Source organism: Bombyx mandarina, chromosome 11, assembly GCF_030267445.1.
Source record: "Bombyx mandarina strain Sakado chromosome 11, ASM3026744v2".
Taxonomy (NCBI): domain Eukaryota; kingdom Metazoa; phylum Arthropoda; class Insecta; order Lepidoptera; family Bombycidae; genus Bombyx; species Bombyx mandarina.
The window spans coordinates 8,655,299-8,669,801 of NC_143218.1; the positions used below are offsets into that span (position 1 = coordinate 8,655,299).

The following is a 14,503-nucleotide window of genomic DNA, read 5'->3' on the forward strand; positions in this document are numbered from 1 at the left end:
GAAGGGCTCGACGAGTAAATTAACTCTCAGACACAGCCCACTGAGTTTCTCGCCGGATCTTCTCAGTGGGTCGCGTTTCCGATCCGGTGGTAGATTCTGCGAAGCACGGCTCTTGCTAGGGTTCGTGTTAGCAACTTCGTTAGATTTGAGCCCCGTGAGCTCACCTACTACTTAAGGTTCCGCTGGAATAGCCTCTTTAGGCTACCAGCTTAGGTAGGAAAAAAAAAAAACAAGTCTGGTATCTGTTAGTAGTCTCAATATTATAGAAGCGAATTTAGCCTCAAGATCACAGTTTACAGAGCTCGAAATATCAATCCCACCGAATGACGATATTTTCAGAATGTTACGGGAACTGCCATGAAAATCACCAATTCTTCTTAATCATACCCTCGTGCCATACCTCTCACGCAAATGCCAGTCGCATACAACTATTTAATATTAGTTCAGTGTACTTAGTGCGAGTTTTCTAACGTTCTCGATAGCGTAAAAGTTAACACAAATTTGTGTGCAGTTGAAACAGCGCCCCTAGTGACAACTCCATACAAATTTGAGTTAACTTTTACGCTATCGAGAACGTTAAAATACACGGACTAAGCACACAGTTTCAGGAAGCGAAGCTTCAAAATAACTTAGATCCTAGAGCGAATCATGAATTGCCTGGAGGTACCCAATGTTAACTGAAGGTCCACAGGCCACAGAGTGAATGCTGTAACCACCTTGAGACTTGAGTTCGAAGTCTTTAATGGCTATCCCATCCTTGACACCACACACATTTATTGTAATTTATATGCGGATTTCGATGACCACGCTTAATAAATGCTTTTATCTTAGATCTTTTCTTTTTATAATACATAATATGTATATATAAAATAATTTAATATTATAAATGTTTTTCTTTATTTCATATTTATATTTCTCGGTTTACAAAAATTTCATTTATCATGTTTTTACCATTTTAAAAACAAATAAAAAATATCACAGATTTCTCCTCACACTGCGCCGATCTGCTGTATGATTTTAACATTGTCAAGTATAAAAATAAGTTTCAAAAATAACCTTTAAATTTCAATTTTATCACAGAAAAACTATCTCACAAATTACCGAACAATTAGATACATTTATTTTACATAGACGCACGTATTCAAAACAAAAAAAAAGTATAAACGATTAGCATTTTGATAATAAAATAAGGATGCACCATGATTTAAGATTCGATAAAAGATTTACAGAAAGTCCTATATACAATTAAAATATCACAGATATTTGAAACAATCGCATAATTACAAAAAAGTCACTAATACAGTTGATGATTTTCATAATTAATCCAAAAATTATTGCATTTCGATTGCACCACTTCAACACCATCAAAGGTAAATTTTAAATTGTTGGAATTAAATGACTTCGTAATTGTTAGGATTGAGGAGCTTGATCAGCACCAGCGGCAGGCACAGCTTTCGCCAAATAAGAGAAGGAACGCGCGTTCGGTAAACCGGCAAGAACACAGGCACTGAGCGCTGAACGATTCAAGTTCATTGGAGCGGCGTCGTACCACTCTAGAGTATCTCCATCATAGCATTCGACGAGAGGAATTGTTGTGGACCCTAGAAAAAAAATCAAACAGCCACTTAATGAAAAATTGAGAATTACAGATGCTATAAAAAAAAAAAATCAAACGGTCACTTAATGAAACATTGAGAATTACAGAAATTAACAAAGAAAAATCAAACAGCAACTTAGTGAAACATTAAGAATTACAGAAATTATCAAAAAAAAAGGCACCTAATGAAAGATTGAGAATTACAGAAATTATCAAAAAAATAATCAAACAGCAACATAATGAAACATTGAGAATTACAGAAGTCATCAAATTATAGCGCCAAAAGCACAAAGCCGGGTGTACTAGTGTAATAATTGCTGTTTTTTTTTATATCAATTAGTTAAAGAAATCTTATTCCAAAAAAGATCGTATAGATATTAAATTAAACAGACATTTTTTTATTTACAACTTGAAATAATGGAAATCAGACATTGCGTCTAGATATTTCTACATCTTCTTATTATCAATACTTACTAATTATTTACCGTAGGTACTAATTATTTGTCAAGTAGGGAACATAACATGTATTACTGTGAATAAACTGTGAATAAATAATTGAAGTCGTCGTTGCCTATAGGGTAAAACCTCTGATGCATTCGTATCTTGCGATGCACCAGTGTTCTAATCCGGCAAACGGGTACCAATTTTTCTAATGAAATAGGTAGGTACTTAACAAATGTTCACGATTGACTTCCACGCTGAAGGAATAACAACGTGTAATAAAAAAATAGAAATAAAACCCGCATAATTATAATTTGCGTAACTACTGGTGGTAGTGGTGGTGGTAGTACCTCTTATGAGTCCGCACGGGCAGGTTCCACCACCCTGCCTACTTCTGCCGTAAAGCAGTAATACGTTTCGGTTTGAAGGGTGGGGCAGCCGTTGTAACTATACTGGGACCTTAGAACTCAGATCTCAAGGTGGGTGGCGGCATTTACGTTGTAGATGTCTATGGACTCCGGTAACCACTTAACACCAGATGGGCTGTGAGCTCGTCCACCAATCTATGCAATAAAAAAGGTCGGTTTTTTAAATAGTCAAGGATAAAATTCTTTTTGCTAATATATTCCTCTGAAGTAAATAACCTGTTTCTGAATATTAAATATATTTGATGTAAGAATTACGAGTATAGCCTAGATATAAATCCTAAGAAAAAGACAAATAAACCTATTTCAGATAAAATATCTAGCCTTATGGTCCTATCGAAAGTTATGCGAATAGTTTCCTATAGTATCATTTCATACCATTAAATCCTCCGATGACAAAAATCATATCGTCCAATAGAACCGTGGCGAAATTACTTCTTGCACTAAACATTTCCGTTACTTCTTGCCATTCGCCGCCGCGTTGTGGATTAAATTTCTCACCTTTGTTAAATAATAATTTAAAAATTAAATCAACTCATAAACCCCACTAAGTCTATTATCTACGACAGCGGCTCTCAACCACCGTGTCGCGACACATTGGTTGGTCGTAAGCTCCTGGCATGTGTCTCGCGATATTTACAAATATGATATTTTTGTCTAAGGTGATCTTGCGAATTTGCATCTCTGTGCTACTTACATAGTGTAAATATACAACTGTTTACTAGATATTAACTGTACAACTACGTTTAATAAATGTACCTACCTATACATACTTCACTTCACTTTGATGCTATCAAAATATTACACTTATTTGAGGGTGTCGCAAATTTCTTAAGAATATGTTAGTGTTCTAACTGTGTAAAAAAGATTGAGAGCCGCTGGTCTGCGGCAAACAAGGGACGTAGTGTCATTTTAATCTGATCGTGTTTATGATTGGTATAAAATGACTCGTGGGACTAATAAATAAAATAAGTCTCACACCCGTGAAGGTATACCTCCAAAGAGTGACTAAAATCACCATAGCGCGATTCAGAATTAAATGTGGTATTAAAACTATCTTTTGGAAATAATTGATATTATTGTAGTAGAGCTAAAGTCACCCGTATTCAGACGACTGTATCCATTGAAGCCACCTAGCGCGAATAAGCATTCCCTGTAAGCGATGAGACTAACTCCCGAGCGAGGACTGAGCATCGACCTGATGAAACTCCATTGACGCGTCTCTGGGTCAAACACCTCTGCAGAACTCAATACTTCTTGTCCATTAAAACCGCCCACTATATAAATCTGGATAATAAAAGCAATAAATCAGTGTGCTTAGTTTTTTTTTTATTGCTTAGATGGGTGGACGAGCTTACAGCCCACCTGGTGTCAAGTGGTTAAGTGATAAATGCGCCACCCACCTTGAGATATAAGTTCTAAGGTCTCAAGTATAGATACAACGGCTGCCCCACCCTTCTAACCGAAACGCATTACTGCTTCACGGCAAAAATAGGGAGGGTGGTGGTACCTACCCGTGCGGACTCACAAGAGGTCCTACTACCAGTAAATGGAAGAGTGGAGTTGGAACGTTTGCCGCTAGGGGCGTTGTTCAAACTCCACACAAATTTGAGTTAACTTTTACGCTATCGAGAACGTTAAAAGCTTGCACTAAGCACACAGACACTAACGATTAAAAATCTAGAACAATTTCTTCTAAAGGGCTGTTAAGTTCAAATGCATTAATTAGTTACTTAAGCCTATATATCACTACAATAAAATAGGTAGGTACATGGCGATTTTGAGGCTACTGGAATAACGGTCGAACTACTACTATTCAAATTAAAAGAAGTCAATAAAATTTATTTCCACTATTATAATCAACAATGCTAGATTAAAAGCTAATTTTGTGGGCTTGTTTGTATTAAATATTTATAATAAGTATGCTAGGTATATAATTACTAAGACTAGCTATCCCAGGATCCACTAAGAACCAGTAATATGACAACACATCTGAAATTAATTATCCGCTAGTCTATGCCACGAAATAATTTTTATATTTAGTAAAATATGCACCTTGCCACCTAGTGATGCCGCGCTAGCGTCTGAGCGCTGTTTATTCATTGGAGTGGTCATCTCCCATTGATTTCTGTCAGGATAGTACCGTTCTACTGAAGCCATACGAGTACGTCCATTATATCCTCCAAGTGCGTATATCATACCATCTAATATAAATATTTAATAATTTAAGATTTAAATAGAAAACAAGTTCGAATATAAAAAAGTAGGTATACAAAGACTGATAACTACTACCTTAACCTAACAGAAAAATAATAATGGCCTATGGTTTTATCAGTTGAAAATAGAGTGGCTTAAAAGTCTAGTTACCAAGGGATAAAATCTTTAAAGAATAAATCGAATCTCACGAGCGACCTCTCTAAATTAGACTACATTTTAATTAAGCAAAACCAATATTAGGGAAAATAATAAAGACGATTATCGATTATTTTTTGGATCGGGAATCACATACTCTAGCAGGGAACTGTTGCAATATACCGAATACCGCTGAGAATCAATGTAAATTAAAATACTACACGAATTTTCATAGTTAAGTATTGTCAAATTTACAAAAATTGATAAAATTTCATAAAACTATCAATATCCCTATGATTTTAATCTAATACTGACCGTGCACGATAACGCTGACGTAGCATCTGGCTTGATACATACAGGCGCGTTCGTGCCACGTATTAGTGACAGGGTCGTAACAACGTACCGTATTAAAATGGTCACTACCATCAAAACCTCCGATCATGTAAATCAGATTGTTCAGTGTGCAGAGGCCGTGATAAGCACGTGGAGTAAGGTCCATGTGAATTGAAAGAAACCAGCGGTCAGCTCTGAAATATATGAAGCTTTTATCATGCCTCCAAAAGCAGAACATCAAGCGAAATAATTTTCAGTTGCAGGTTAAATCATCTCCTACATCAATAATACGATTATTTAATTTATTTTATTTATGCTTGGGCGAGACTCTAATAATAAAAGCTCAGAATAGCTCTCTGAGCTTACATTTTGTTCCACACTACGCAGGCTTTCGAACTTGACGAAACTCTTAGAGCAATGTTAAAACCGAACATGCACGGGCAGAAAATATGCGCCCGCATCCAAGTAGCAAATACAGAAAAGATTCAAGTACAAATATTCACAGGATCTATGACGGCAACATGCTTGACCTACAAAACAACATATCCGCGTTTGTGCGAATTTTTATGTATGTCTTTATTCGACCAGTACCTAATAAGTTTTAATAGTTGAAACGACAAAGGTTTGAATGGTTTTCAATAAAAATAGTTGGGTTTACTCTATAGAACAGCTAATGAACGATATCATTGACGATTAGTTGCTTATAGTTGTTTGCTGTCAAATAACTCAATAATTATATTATGTATCTATAGTAAGTATTGCAAGCTTATATTAAATACTGAATCAACCTTGTATCGTATGTTTCAACAAAGCTCGTAGGACTACCAGCACTCCATCCTCCAACAGCAAAAAGTATTTCAAAAGGAATTCTAGGTCGCGCCAGTGGATCGTTTAAATCTGCTTCCATACCAGGTCTTGAATCTAGTAACGTTAAAAACACCACTGCTGGGTATAACGCTTCTTGGCATTTCTGTAATAATTTTTTAAATTAATTATTATACATTTATTAATCATTTCTAAGCTCAAAATAGAGTAATATATATTTACCACATCATCAACCACTGGCTGCCATTGTAATATTTTTGATTTGAAATATTTAAAACTTATGTGACCAAATCTAACGCACGAAAGCAATGACGGAATGTACTTTCTTCTGTTTTCTAAGTCATGTTCGACCCAAGTCTTTAAAGCTTGAAAAACAATTTCTTCATTTTTAACGTTCAGTTCGTCATCTCGTAAAATGTCTTCCAATTCTTCGAAAGTAAGCGATTTAAATTCATTACATTCCTTTAGTATCTTATTAAAGTGCTGTCTTATAAACATTTTTCCCTTCTTTTCTAATTCACCGCAAAAATAATATCGAGCAAATTTAAATATTCCTAGGCAATTATGAGGTTTTAATTCTTGCAGTAAGTACTGGCAACAAAGTTGGATAACTCCCACAACATCGAATTTGTCTGCGTATGGCAGAAGATACTCAACATTCTCTGCTGTAACCTTACAAGTTCCAGTATAAGCGTAATCCAGTATTAGATTCATATAGAAACTAGGAACATCTACAAATATTTTAGTTTCCTCAGGTTCACCTTTGTTTAAAGAGTTTATAAATATAGCTTTAAAATATGGGCTAACTGCTGATAGTATGGCGCGATGAACACCTATTGATTTCAAATCCCTACACATTATCGTTCCATCACAGAGCTGACCGTTTTGTCGTAATTCATTCCAAATTGCTGGGAATTCTACCACAGAATAATTTTCAGGAAGACACGCACATTTTCTTTGTCTCGTGATAATTTTCTTTTTGTTTAAACGTGATCTCGCAATTGAAGGCGTACGTACAGAATTTTTGGCTTTTGTTAATTTTTTATGTTTCGTATTAAATTCCATCCCTTTTGAAAAAACGGCGGTCGAAACTAAATTGTCCTGTTGACATAACTAAAGTCTTTCCTCACTTGTTTCATAGCCGCGAGAGTGACATTAAAAAGATCTTTATGAGGAGAATGACATATTGGATTCAGTTTGTTTTAAATTTAAAAGATCCCCGCATGTTTAAATATATATATGTAAATAATAATAAGGGAATGATGAAAAAACAATCTTGATGATAACTTTAACGTAAATAAATCTTTTTTATTTTTTGGTCAGGAAGAAACCGCCTGACTTCCACCTACGTGTTAGGAATGGTAAGCGGAGCATGTCGCAGTTGAACTGACTGCTTTTACTGAAACCTCTCCGTTGCTCAAAAACTTGGGTCGGAGCTCTGAAACTCATTTATTCAATGCTCTTGACACTTTGAGATCGAAGTCTGCCCCTTTTATCCCTACCTAATTACTAGTAGCCTGAGAGTCTATTCCAGCTACGTGTGGCCGGTAGGTGAAATCACGAGCTTAACCAATTTGGATTTATTAACACTAACCCTAATACGAGGAGTCTTTCGCAGAATCTATGACAGTATCGGAATCGCGACCCATTAAGAAGAACTGGTGAAAAACTCAGTTAGTGTATCTATTGGTTAGATCGAACTCTTCGTCGTCATCCATATGATCGACGAGGACAGTCACCAGTACGTGAGGAAAAATCGCAGAATAATTGCAATAATTAAATGAAAGTTCAATAAAACCTCCAAAATTACGAATTTAAACAAGAAGAAACACTATTAAATAAACAAAATAAAATAATTCAACAACTTCGCTCCTGCCTGAGTATAAGATTGCCACACCAAATATTTTATTGGTAACACCAACATAAACTGTCAAACATTTTGATGTATCTAGGATACTCTGTTCTATTGTCTATAGTCTCTTTTTCTTCTGGTTGTCAAGATGGTGAGTTTTGCCAAACGAATAAATAAATAAATCTTTAAAAATCCAAGTGAAAATACAGTGATGTGAAAGTTCAAAGTGATTTTAATTACGAAACTGTGATCATTATGTGTTCTTATGAATATTTCAGGGTATTGACATCAATCATAAACACGACAGGAAAGTTCGGCGCACCGAAGTTAAATCTCAAGATATTTACTTGAGGTTACTTGTCAAGGTACTTACGATTAAATGTTTCATTATAACTAGCGATGTTGCTTAAAATTTTATTTGTTATTATACGCACATAGTTTGTCTGCGAAACTTGTTGTAGACCTACGATAACCTCAACTGTTTTGTCCACAGCTTTACAGATACTTGGCCAGACGTACAAATGCCAAGTTCAATCAGATCGTTCTGCGCCGGCTCTTTATGAGCCGTATCAACCGGCCACCAATCTCTGTGTCTCGTTTGGCGCGCCACATGAAGAAGCCAACTCGTGAGGGTTTGATTGCCGTGGTAGTGGGGACAGTCACAAATGACGTGAGACTGTACAAGATACCGAAGATGACGGTGGCTGCTCTTCATGTTACCGAAAAAGCTCGTGCACGCATTTTGGCTGCTGGAGGTGAGATGTTTGTTTTTTCTGCCAATAAGGTTATAAATCATAGAAATAACAGAAATAAAATCGTTCAGGAGCTAATCTCCGAAAAAATAAATTAACGTCCAGAATTTACTATATAAGGCAATACAAGTTTATTAGATTCTGAGAAGAACAGTTGAATTTATCCATGTTATATATCTCATGCTCAAAACTAACAATTTTAGCTCACTATTATTATATTGTGTTCAATGTATATTTAGAGACTCTCATTTACTATCTCTATTATTGTTAAATCCATAAAATAACTCTTCTGATACTTTAAAAGTAGTAAATAATAACAAGTCTGTTGGATGTGAAAATATTATTTAATAATTTTATATCAGATCATAGGTTTGATGTCTACACCAACGAAACCAGCAAATTTGATAATTAATTTGAAAAAGAGATTTGTTGTTATAGATCAACACTAATTTTATGAGCACCAGTGAAGCCAATTGTAAGAAAAAAAAATTTTCTTAATGCTTCTACACTACTACTAACAAAATATTTCTAATTTAAATTACTATTACAGAGTTTATTCTGATCAGTAAAAAAAAGAAATTTGCCAGATTGGTATATCAATTGTTGATGGTCCATCAAACATATGGCAATTTATATTTTTATGTAAATAAATATTAATTTTAATCTTTGCAATGTAAGTTAGGCCATGTCAATTTTTTTAAAACATCTTTCAAAGATGTTATGATGTTTCTGTTTGATTGTGTATCTGTAATGAAAATTGATTTCAATTTTCTGTATTTACAGGAGAAATTCTTACTTTTGATCAGCTGGCTCTTCGTGCTCCGACTGGCAAGAAGACAGTACTGGTACAAGGTCAGCGAAATGCTCGTGAGGCAGTGCGTCACTTTGGCCCTGCTCCAGGAGCACCGCGCTCTCACACTAAACCCTATGTTCGCACCAAGGGACATGAAAAAGCAAGGCCCAGTCGTCGTGCTAATGTCTAATTTTTAATATAAGGACTACACACCCTAATTACTTGGTATTATTTTATAATTGAATAGTCCCAACAACACTAACAAATATTTCGCCTTTTATATGTACTAATTGATCTAGTGTTGTCTTTATAGTAGATTTATTATTAATTACCTTTGATAGGCAGACGATGTATATGATATCAACTTGATGTGGGTGATTGCCAATTCTCTATATAATAAGCAATATTTATCAGCTAAATTGTTGACACTACTATTGTTTGACTCATTGAACACTATGACGGATACCATGTGGCCACAGTAAAGGCCGCACCAATATATCAAGTGTCCATAAATCATAGACGTGAATATTCCGAATATTGACCAAAAATAACGTGACTTACGGAAACAATGAATACCAATTAGTAGAGATTTCAGGACCAATGGACTAGACTCATTGGCGGTCACAGGGTTTGCGTTATGACCCACTGGCCTAAACACGTTTTCTGTTCTTATTATGTTTGGCATTCAACATATTAAAGTTTTGAGACCTCTTACAAAGGACAGCTTAGTTTGGAAATAACTAAACTGATATGATATTTTTTATCACTGAAATAATTAATTTCGTAAAGATGAAAAACTACAACAGTAGGTTATAGTAAACATTTTTATTATTAAGTGAACATGCAGCTTTGTATAACACCTTAAAAATAAATACAAAAATAAGTTAATTATTTCAGAAAATATTAGGTAAATAACTACACATCGGCATTTTATTTACAGAATGCATCCATCCAATATTTAAGTAATGTTTCATCATACTGAGCTACACCGAGTATTTGTTTCAATTTAACAGAATCTGTTTTGTTGTCTGATGATTTCATGGTTGATTTTACAGCTTGTGCTATTCTGGAAGTAACAAAGACAAAAAAACAAATATTAGAAAAATTCTATTCAAAACCCATATTTTAGTTTATTGTATCAAACCAATGGACTGAGTTTTTCAATTTACCCTTGCCATTGTAAAACCAATGATAAGACATGTTGGCGAAGAACTGCTTCATTAAAATGTTCATTTTTTATTGCAATTTCAATTTTTTTCATCAGCGTTGGACCTGGAATAATTCATGTCATAATAAATCATATCATGTATAGCTTTTATCATTATATAACCCTTTAGTTATTCCTGAGTACTGAGTTAATTTCAATAGTAATAAACTCACAATTAACAGGTAAAGTTTGCATCCATTTGGAAATAAAATTACCATGTTCTATTTCAGATATAATACAAGGGTCTGTATTCGGTTTTTTATGTTTGGCTGATGAATCAAATTCTGGTAGTAAGCTCCTGAAACTTATTAATATTTCTTCTGGATCCCTGAAATTGGTTTGCATTTGTATCTGAAACAAATAAAAAATATATATATTGAATAAATGCCACCAATGAATTGAATTGAGAAGTTTGGTATATGTTAAAAAAAGATTAGCTTTAGAATCTATATAACTTTTAACTGCTGTAGGGCAGACCAAATTATAGACCATGTAATATTGTGTACCCATTTGTTTGGTTACTCGCATAAATGGCACTACTTGAGACATGTTATTGTTTTGGTAATATTAGTTAATTATAAACTATTCCATGCCCTAAACAGGTTTAAAAAAGAACAGCAACAAAAAAACAAAAGCAGTACAGATTCTACAGAATAAAGTTAAACTAATACTAAATACCAGCTTTTTCGTTTATATTGTGAATATTAATAATGTGATTAATATAATAAAAAGTTCAAAAACTCACATTCACTCCGGTCAATGTACAGAATAACATTACTCTGAACACATTATTGGATAACATAGACTCCAAAACTCTCATAGGGATGTACTTTGCTTTACTTTCAATAACACTTGAGTTTGACTCCAGAATTGGGATAATGGGACTTATCTTTTTTAATAAATCTTGACTGGTATATAGATTTTCAGAAAACACACGTGCCCCTGCCTTTAGTATCCATGAAAAATGTGAGTGCAACAGTTTGAATATTTCTTTGTTTCCTGAAAACATTGATTACTGAGATGCGTGTAGTAAGCAGTGCAGGTTTTGTTTTGATACACAGATTTTACAAAATGTTTGTTTTAGAAAAAAAAACAATAGTACCTGTCAACTGAACAAGTGACCTTGACTGACCAAAATCATTTCTCCCTGTTCTTAACCTCAATGCCCTCTGTGAGCAAATTTTTTGTTCCTCATCAAAAACTGCAACAGCCAATTTTTGTAACTCTGCAGCTATGTTCTGAAAATATTATTGCAACAATGAAATAAGTGCACATTCATGGATCAAGCACATAATCCATTCAAAGCAGTTGAGTTTTTTTTGGAATGGGTTTCTTTTAAGAGTATGTAGTAAATGGTATCTTTTGCAGTCATTTTTGAGACTTCCTGATCACCTAGGAAAAAATGGTCTATGAATTTAGCCGTTAATATCGCCATTAATGCACCTTGAAAAATGAGTTCTAAGTCCCAGTTTTTAATGTACAACAGCTGATTCACCCTTTAATTTGAAATGCATTACAGCTTTACAGCAGAAATAGGCACGATGTTAGTACCTAAAGTAGTAGGCCCACAAAACGCCCTACCAGTAATAAAGCAATAAAAAAAAGAAAAAAAACTGCAAGTCTGCTTTTTGGATGGTGACATTCCTTCACTGCAGAAGTCATTCATGAACTTTTGTAAATTAGGTTTTTTATTTTTAAATGGGTATCTGTCAGTGGTATTTTAATACCAAGAGTCACATCATGAAGGACCGATCACATGGTAAACATATTAAAAAATTGATTGTTTATTGTTAAAATAATAGATGTAATAAATTTTTCTTAGAATAATAAGAATTTAATATAACTTTCTTCTTTAGTGATTCACAAATATGTAGCACTTACAATAAACCTACTTTCATGTGTTCAGAGAGCATTGGAGTAATGTTCAAGAGCAACATCTTGTCTTTCATAAGCACCAGTATAGAGAACCATCGCTTGAGGCCTCTTGCTCGTGTATCGCACAGCTGGAATGTGAAGCTTAGCACATGACCTTGTGCTTCACTAAAATATACTATGCCACCATCCTTGCTCCAGTTCACCTAGTTATATAAATTTCATTAGATATCAATATTATAATAATAAAGAAATGGACGAGACCAATTAAAGTAAGATTGTATTACATTGTCAAGAAATTTATTTATGTACAAATATAGGTGATTATATTGTAATATATGATTCTGATACTAAGCATACTAAGAGATAAGTTATTGAAAACGGTCGAAATATTTCTGCAGTAACAATTTAATGTAGGTAAATCCTATGAAATATACTTACTTCACAGGTAATACTTCGAATAGCAGCTTGCCTCAGAAATGATGTAACGTCGGCACTGGGTACAGATTCTCTGCTACAATATATGGTGCCATCGTCGTCTGTAGATTTTAAAACAGTTTCAGGACCTAACGAGGCACAGCCTGTGCACTGAACACTTGCTTTGGAAGGTTCCGTAATGTGTTCGTCATTATCAGTTGTAAACGTGCAAAATAAAGATCGCGGTCCGTGTGCTTCACAGAAATGACAAAGGGTAAGGATAGCATTCATAATATTTATGGTAACTACAGCATTTATAATAATATCATGTACATATTGGATTAATTACGTTAAATTAGAGACGAGTTGTTGACACGTTGTTGACATTTTTTTGACGGCAGGTGACATACAGCATTTTTTTTTAATTTAAAATATTTTACGGTCTGATAGCGAGACTTTTAAGCCAAGTCTTATTTTTTCTCGTATTCTGTTATTTGAAAAGTTATTTACAGCAAAATGAGGTTAAGTGGATTCATTTGAGTCTTCAATAAATTGGGATGAAAGTTTTCCTTTTCTATGTATTATAAAAATAAAGTACAAATAGAAGTTTTTGATTTTATAACCTTGGCGATGATAACAATCGCGTCGTAAGGAACCTATTGCCGTCTGAAAGAAAGAAGAAAACATTGAATAAAATTAAAAGGAATTAAACAATTAATGAGCTAACATTTTTACGACTAAGCTTGAACGTTAATTTAACAAATCCACGACACTTGGCTCATGCGCTCCTAGCATAATATTCTTGCCTATTTCTGCCGTGAAGCAGTAATGCATTTCGGTTTGAAGGGTGGAGCAGCCGTTGTACTGTTACAACTAAGACCTTAGAACTCTTGTCTCAAGGTGAGTAGAAGCATCTACGTTGCTCCGGTAAGCAAGCTCGTCTACCCATCTAAGTAATAAAAAAAGCATAGATATTATATTATAAAATATAAAGATCTTATACAAGGAACTGGTATTTTGGCAAAATTTTATACGATTTATATTACATACTAGTTGGCTCGGCAGACTTCGTAGTACCTTAATCGATAAATAAAATACCTAAACTTTTGTATTAAATAAACTTAAAACAAACAAAAGGAATCCGTCCAACAGGGGACACATCAAAGGAAAACAAAATTGTCATTTTTATTTAATTTCGAGAATTTTCATATTTATCTACATTTTAAACCTTCTCTGGACTTGTAAAAATAATTCAAGACCAAAATTAGCCAAATCGGTCCAGCCGCTCTCGAGTTTTAACGAGAATAACGAACAGCAATTCATTTTTATTTATATAGATACCTAATAGAAACTGATAAACAGATTGCCCATCATTTAGATGCAGGTATACAACCCTGGTTTCCTGAAGCTACTACTACCTCTGTAGTAGTGTTATGGTCAACTATCTTCCTGCCCAATTCCCTTGTCTATTCTTAAGTACTAATGCTTGCTAGTCCAAACTAGCGGATACCAATCTTGCGTATATCTCTCGCGAGGCAATGGTCTGTTTAATTGAGAAGGATAGGTTGATGATAGTCATACCTATTTTAATGTGAGGGCTGGCTTTGTATAATGTCTAAGAAACACCTATGATGATC

The 14,503-nt window shown here is 34.3% G+C and overlaps 3 protein-coding genes across 4 annotated transcripts; 1 reads left to right on the plus strand and 2 right to left on the minus strand.

Annotated features, from left to right (window-relative positions):
* Positions 1 to 1,331: 1,331 nt before the first annotated feature.
* On the minus strand, positions 1,332 to 7,139 carry LOC114242255 (kelch-like protein 10). Its single transcript, XM_028173350.2, has 7 exons — positions 6,196 to 7,139; positions 5,937 to 6,118; positions 5,131 to 5,342; positions 4,519 to 4,667; positions 3,564 to 3,750; positions 2,842 to 2,964; positions 1,332 to 1,601 (listed from the first exon to the last, which is right to left on the minus strand). Exons 1-7 carry the CDS (start codon positions 7,036 to 7,038, stop codon positions 1,411 to 1,413), a joined length of 1,887 nt encoding a protein of 628 aa, XP_028029151.2. The 5' UTR covers positions 7,039 to 7,139; the 3' UTR covers positions 1,332 to 1,410.
* Positions 7,140 to 7,911: 772 nt separating this feature from the next.
* Positions 7,912 to 9,588, plus strand: RpL18 (ribosomal protein L18). The gene is made up of 4 exons (XM_028173356.2): positions 7,912 to 7,976; positions 8,104 to 8,190; positions 8,319 to 8,580; positions 9,361 to 9,588. Exons 1-4 carry the CDS (start codon positions 7,974 to 7,976, stop codon positions 9,558 to 9,560), a joined length of 552 nt encoding a protein of 183 aa, XP_028029157.1. The 5' UTR covers positions 7,912 to 7,973; the 3' UTR covers positions 9,561 to 9,588.
* A 590-nt stretch (positions 9,589 to 10,178) lies between these two features.
* BHD (folliculin) lies at positions 10,179 to 13,266 on the minus strand. 2 transcript variants are annotated; one of them, XM_028173353.2, is made up of 7 exons: positions 12,891 to 13,266; positions 12,470 to 12,655; positions 11,680 to 11,815; positions 11,323 to 11,576; positions 10,751 to 10,928; positions 10,540 to 10,642; positions 10,179 to 10,436 (listed from the first exon to the last, which is right to left on the minus strand). In XM_028173353.2, the coding sequence occupies exons 1-7, from the start codon at positions 13,155 to 13,157 to the stop codon at positions 10,301 to 10,303; spliced, it is 1,260 nt and encodes a 419-aa protein (XP_028029154.2). In that variant the 5' UTR covers positions 13,158 to 13,266; the 3' UTR covers positions 10,179 to 10,300. The 2 variants fall into 2 exon arrangements, with proteins under 2 accessions (XP_028029154.2, XP_028029155.2); XM_028173354.2 differs by having other exon boundaries at positions 10,793 to 10,928; positions 12,891 to 13,265.
* Positions 13,267 to 14,503: the final 1,237 nt, after the last annotated feature.

Bases quoted from the DNA above. Each gene is read 5' to 3' on its own strand.
- LOC114242255 (XM_028173350.2), bottom strand. From the start codon at position 7,038: ATGGAATTTAATACGAAACATAAAAAATTAACAAAAGCCAAAAATTCT. The intron at 4,668-5,130 runs GTCAGTATTAGA...TATTTATATTAG, and splicing joins CGTCAGCGTTATCGTGCACG to ATGGTATGATATACGCACTT. The intron at 1,602-2,841 runs GTATGAAATGAT...TTTTTTTTCTAG, and splicing joins TGTCATCGGAGGATTTAATG to GGTCCACAACAATTCCTCTC.
- RpL18 (XM_028173356.2), top strand. The intron at 8,191-8,318 runs GTACTTACGATT...TTTTGTCCACAG, and splicing joins ACTTGAGGTTACTTGTCAAG to CTTTACAGATACTTGGCCAG. The intron at 8,581-9,360 runs GTGAGATGTTTG...CTGTATTTACAG, and splicing joins ACGCATTTTGGCTGCTGGAG to GAGAAATTCTTACTTTTGAT.
- BHD (XM_028173353.2), bottom strand. From the start codon at position 13,157: ATGAATGCTATCCTTACCCTTTGTCATTTCTGTGAAGCACACGGACCG. The intron at 10,929-11,322 runs GTGAGTTTTTGA...TATTTGTTTCAG, and splicing joins GTACATTGACCGGAGTGAAT to ATACAAATGCAAACCAATTT. The intron at 10,437-10,539 runs GTAAATTGAAAA...TGTTACTTCCAG, and splicing joins TTGGTTTTACAATGGCAAGG to AATAGCACAAGCTGTAAAAT.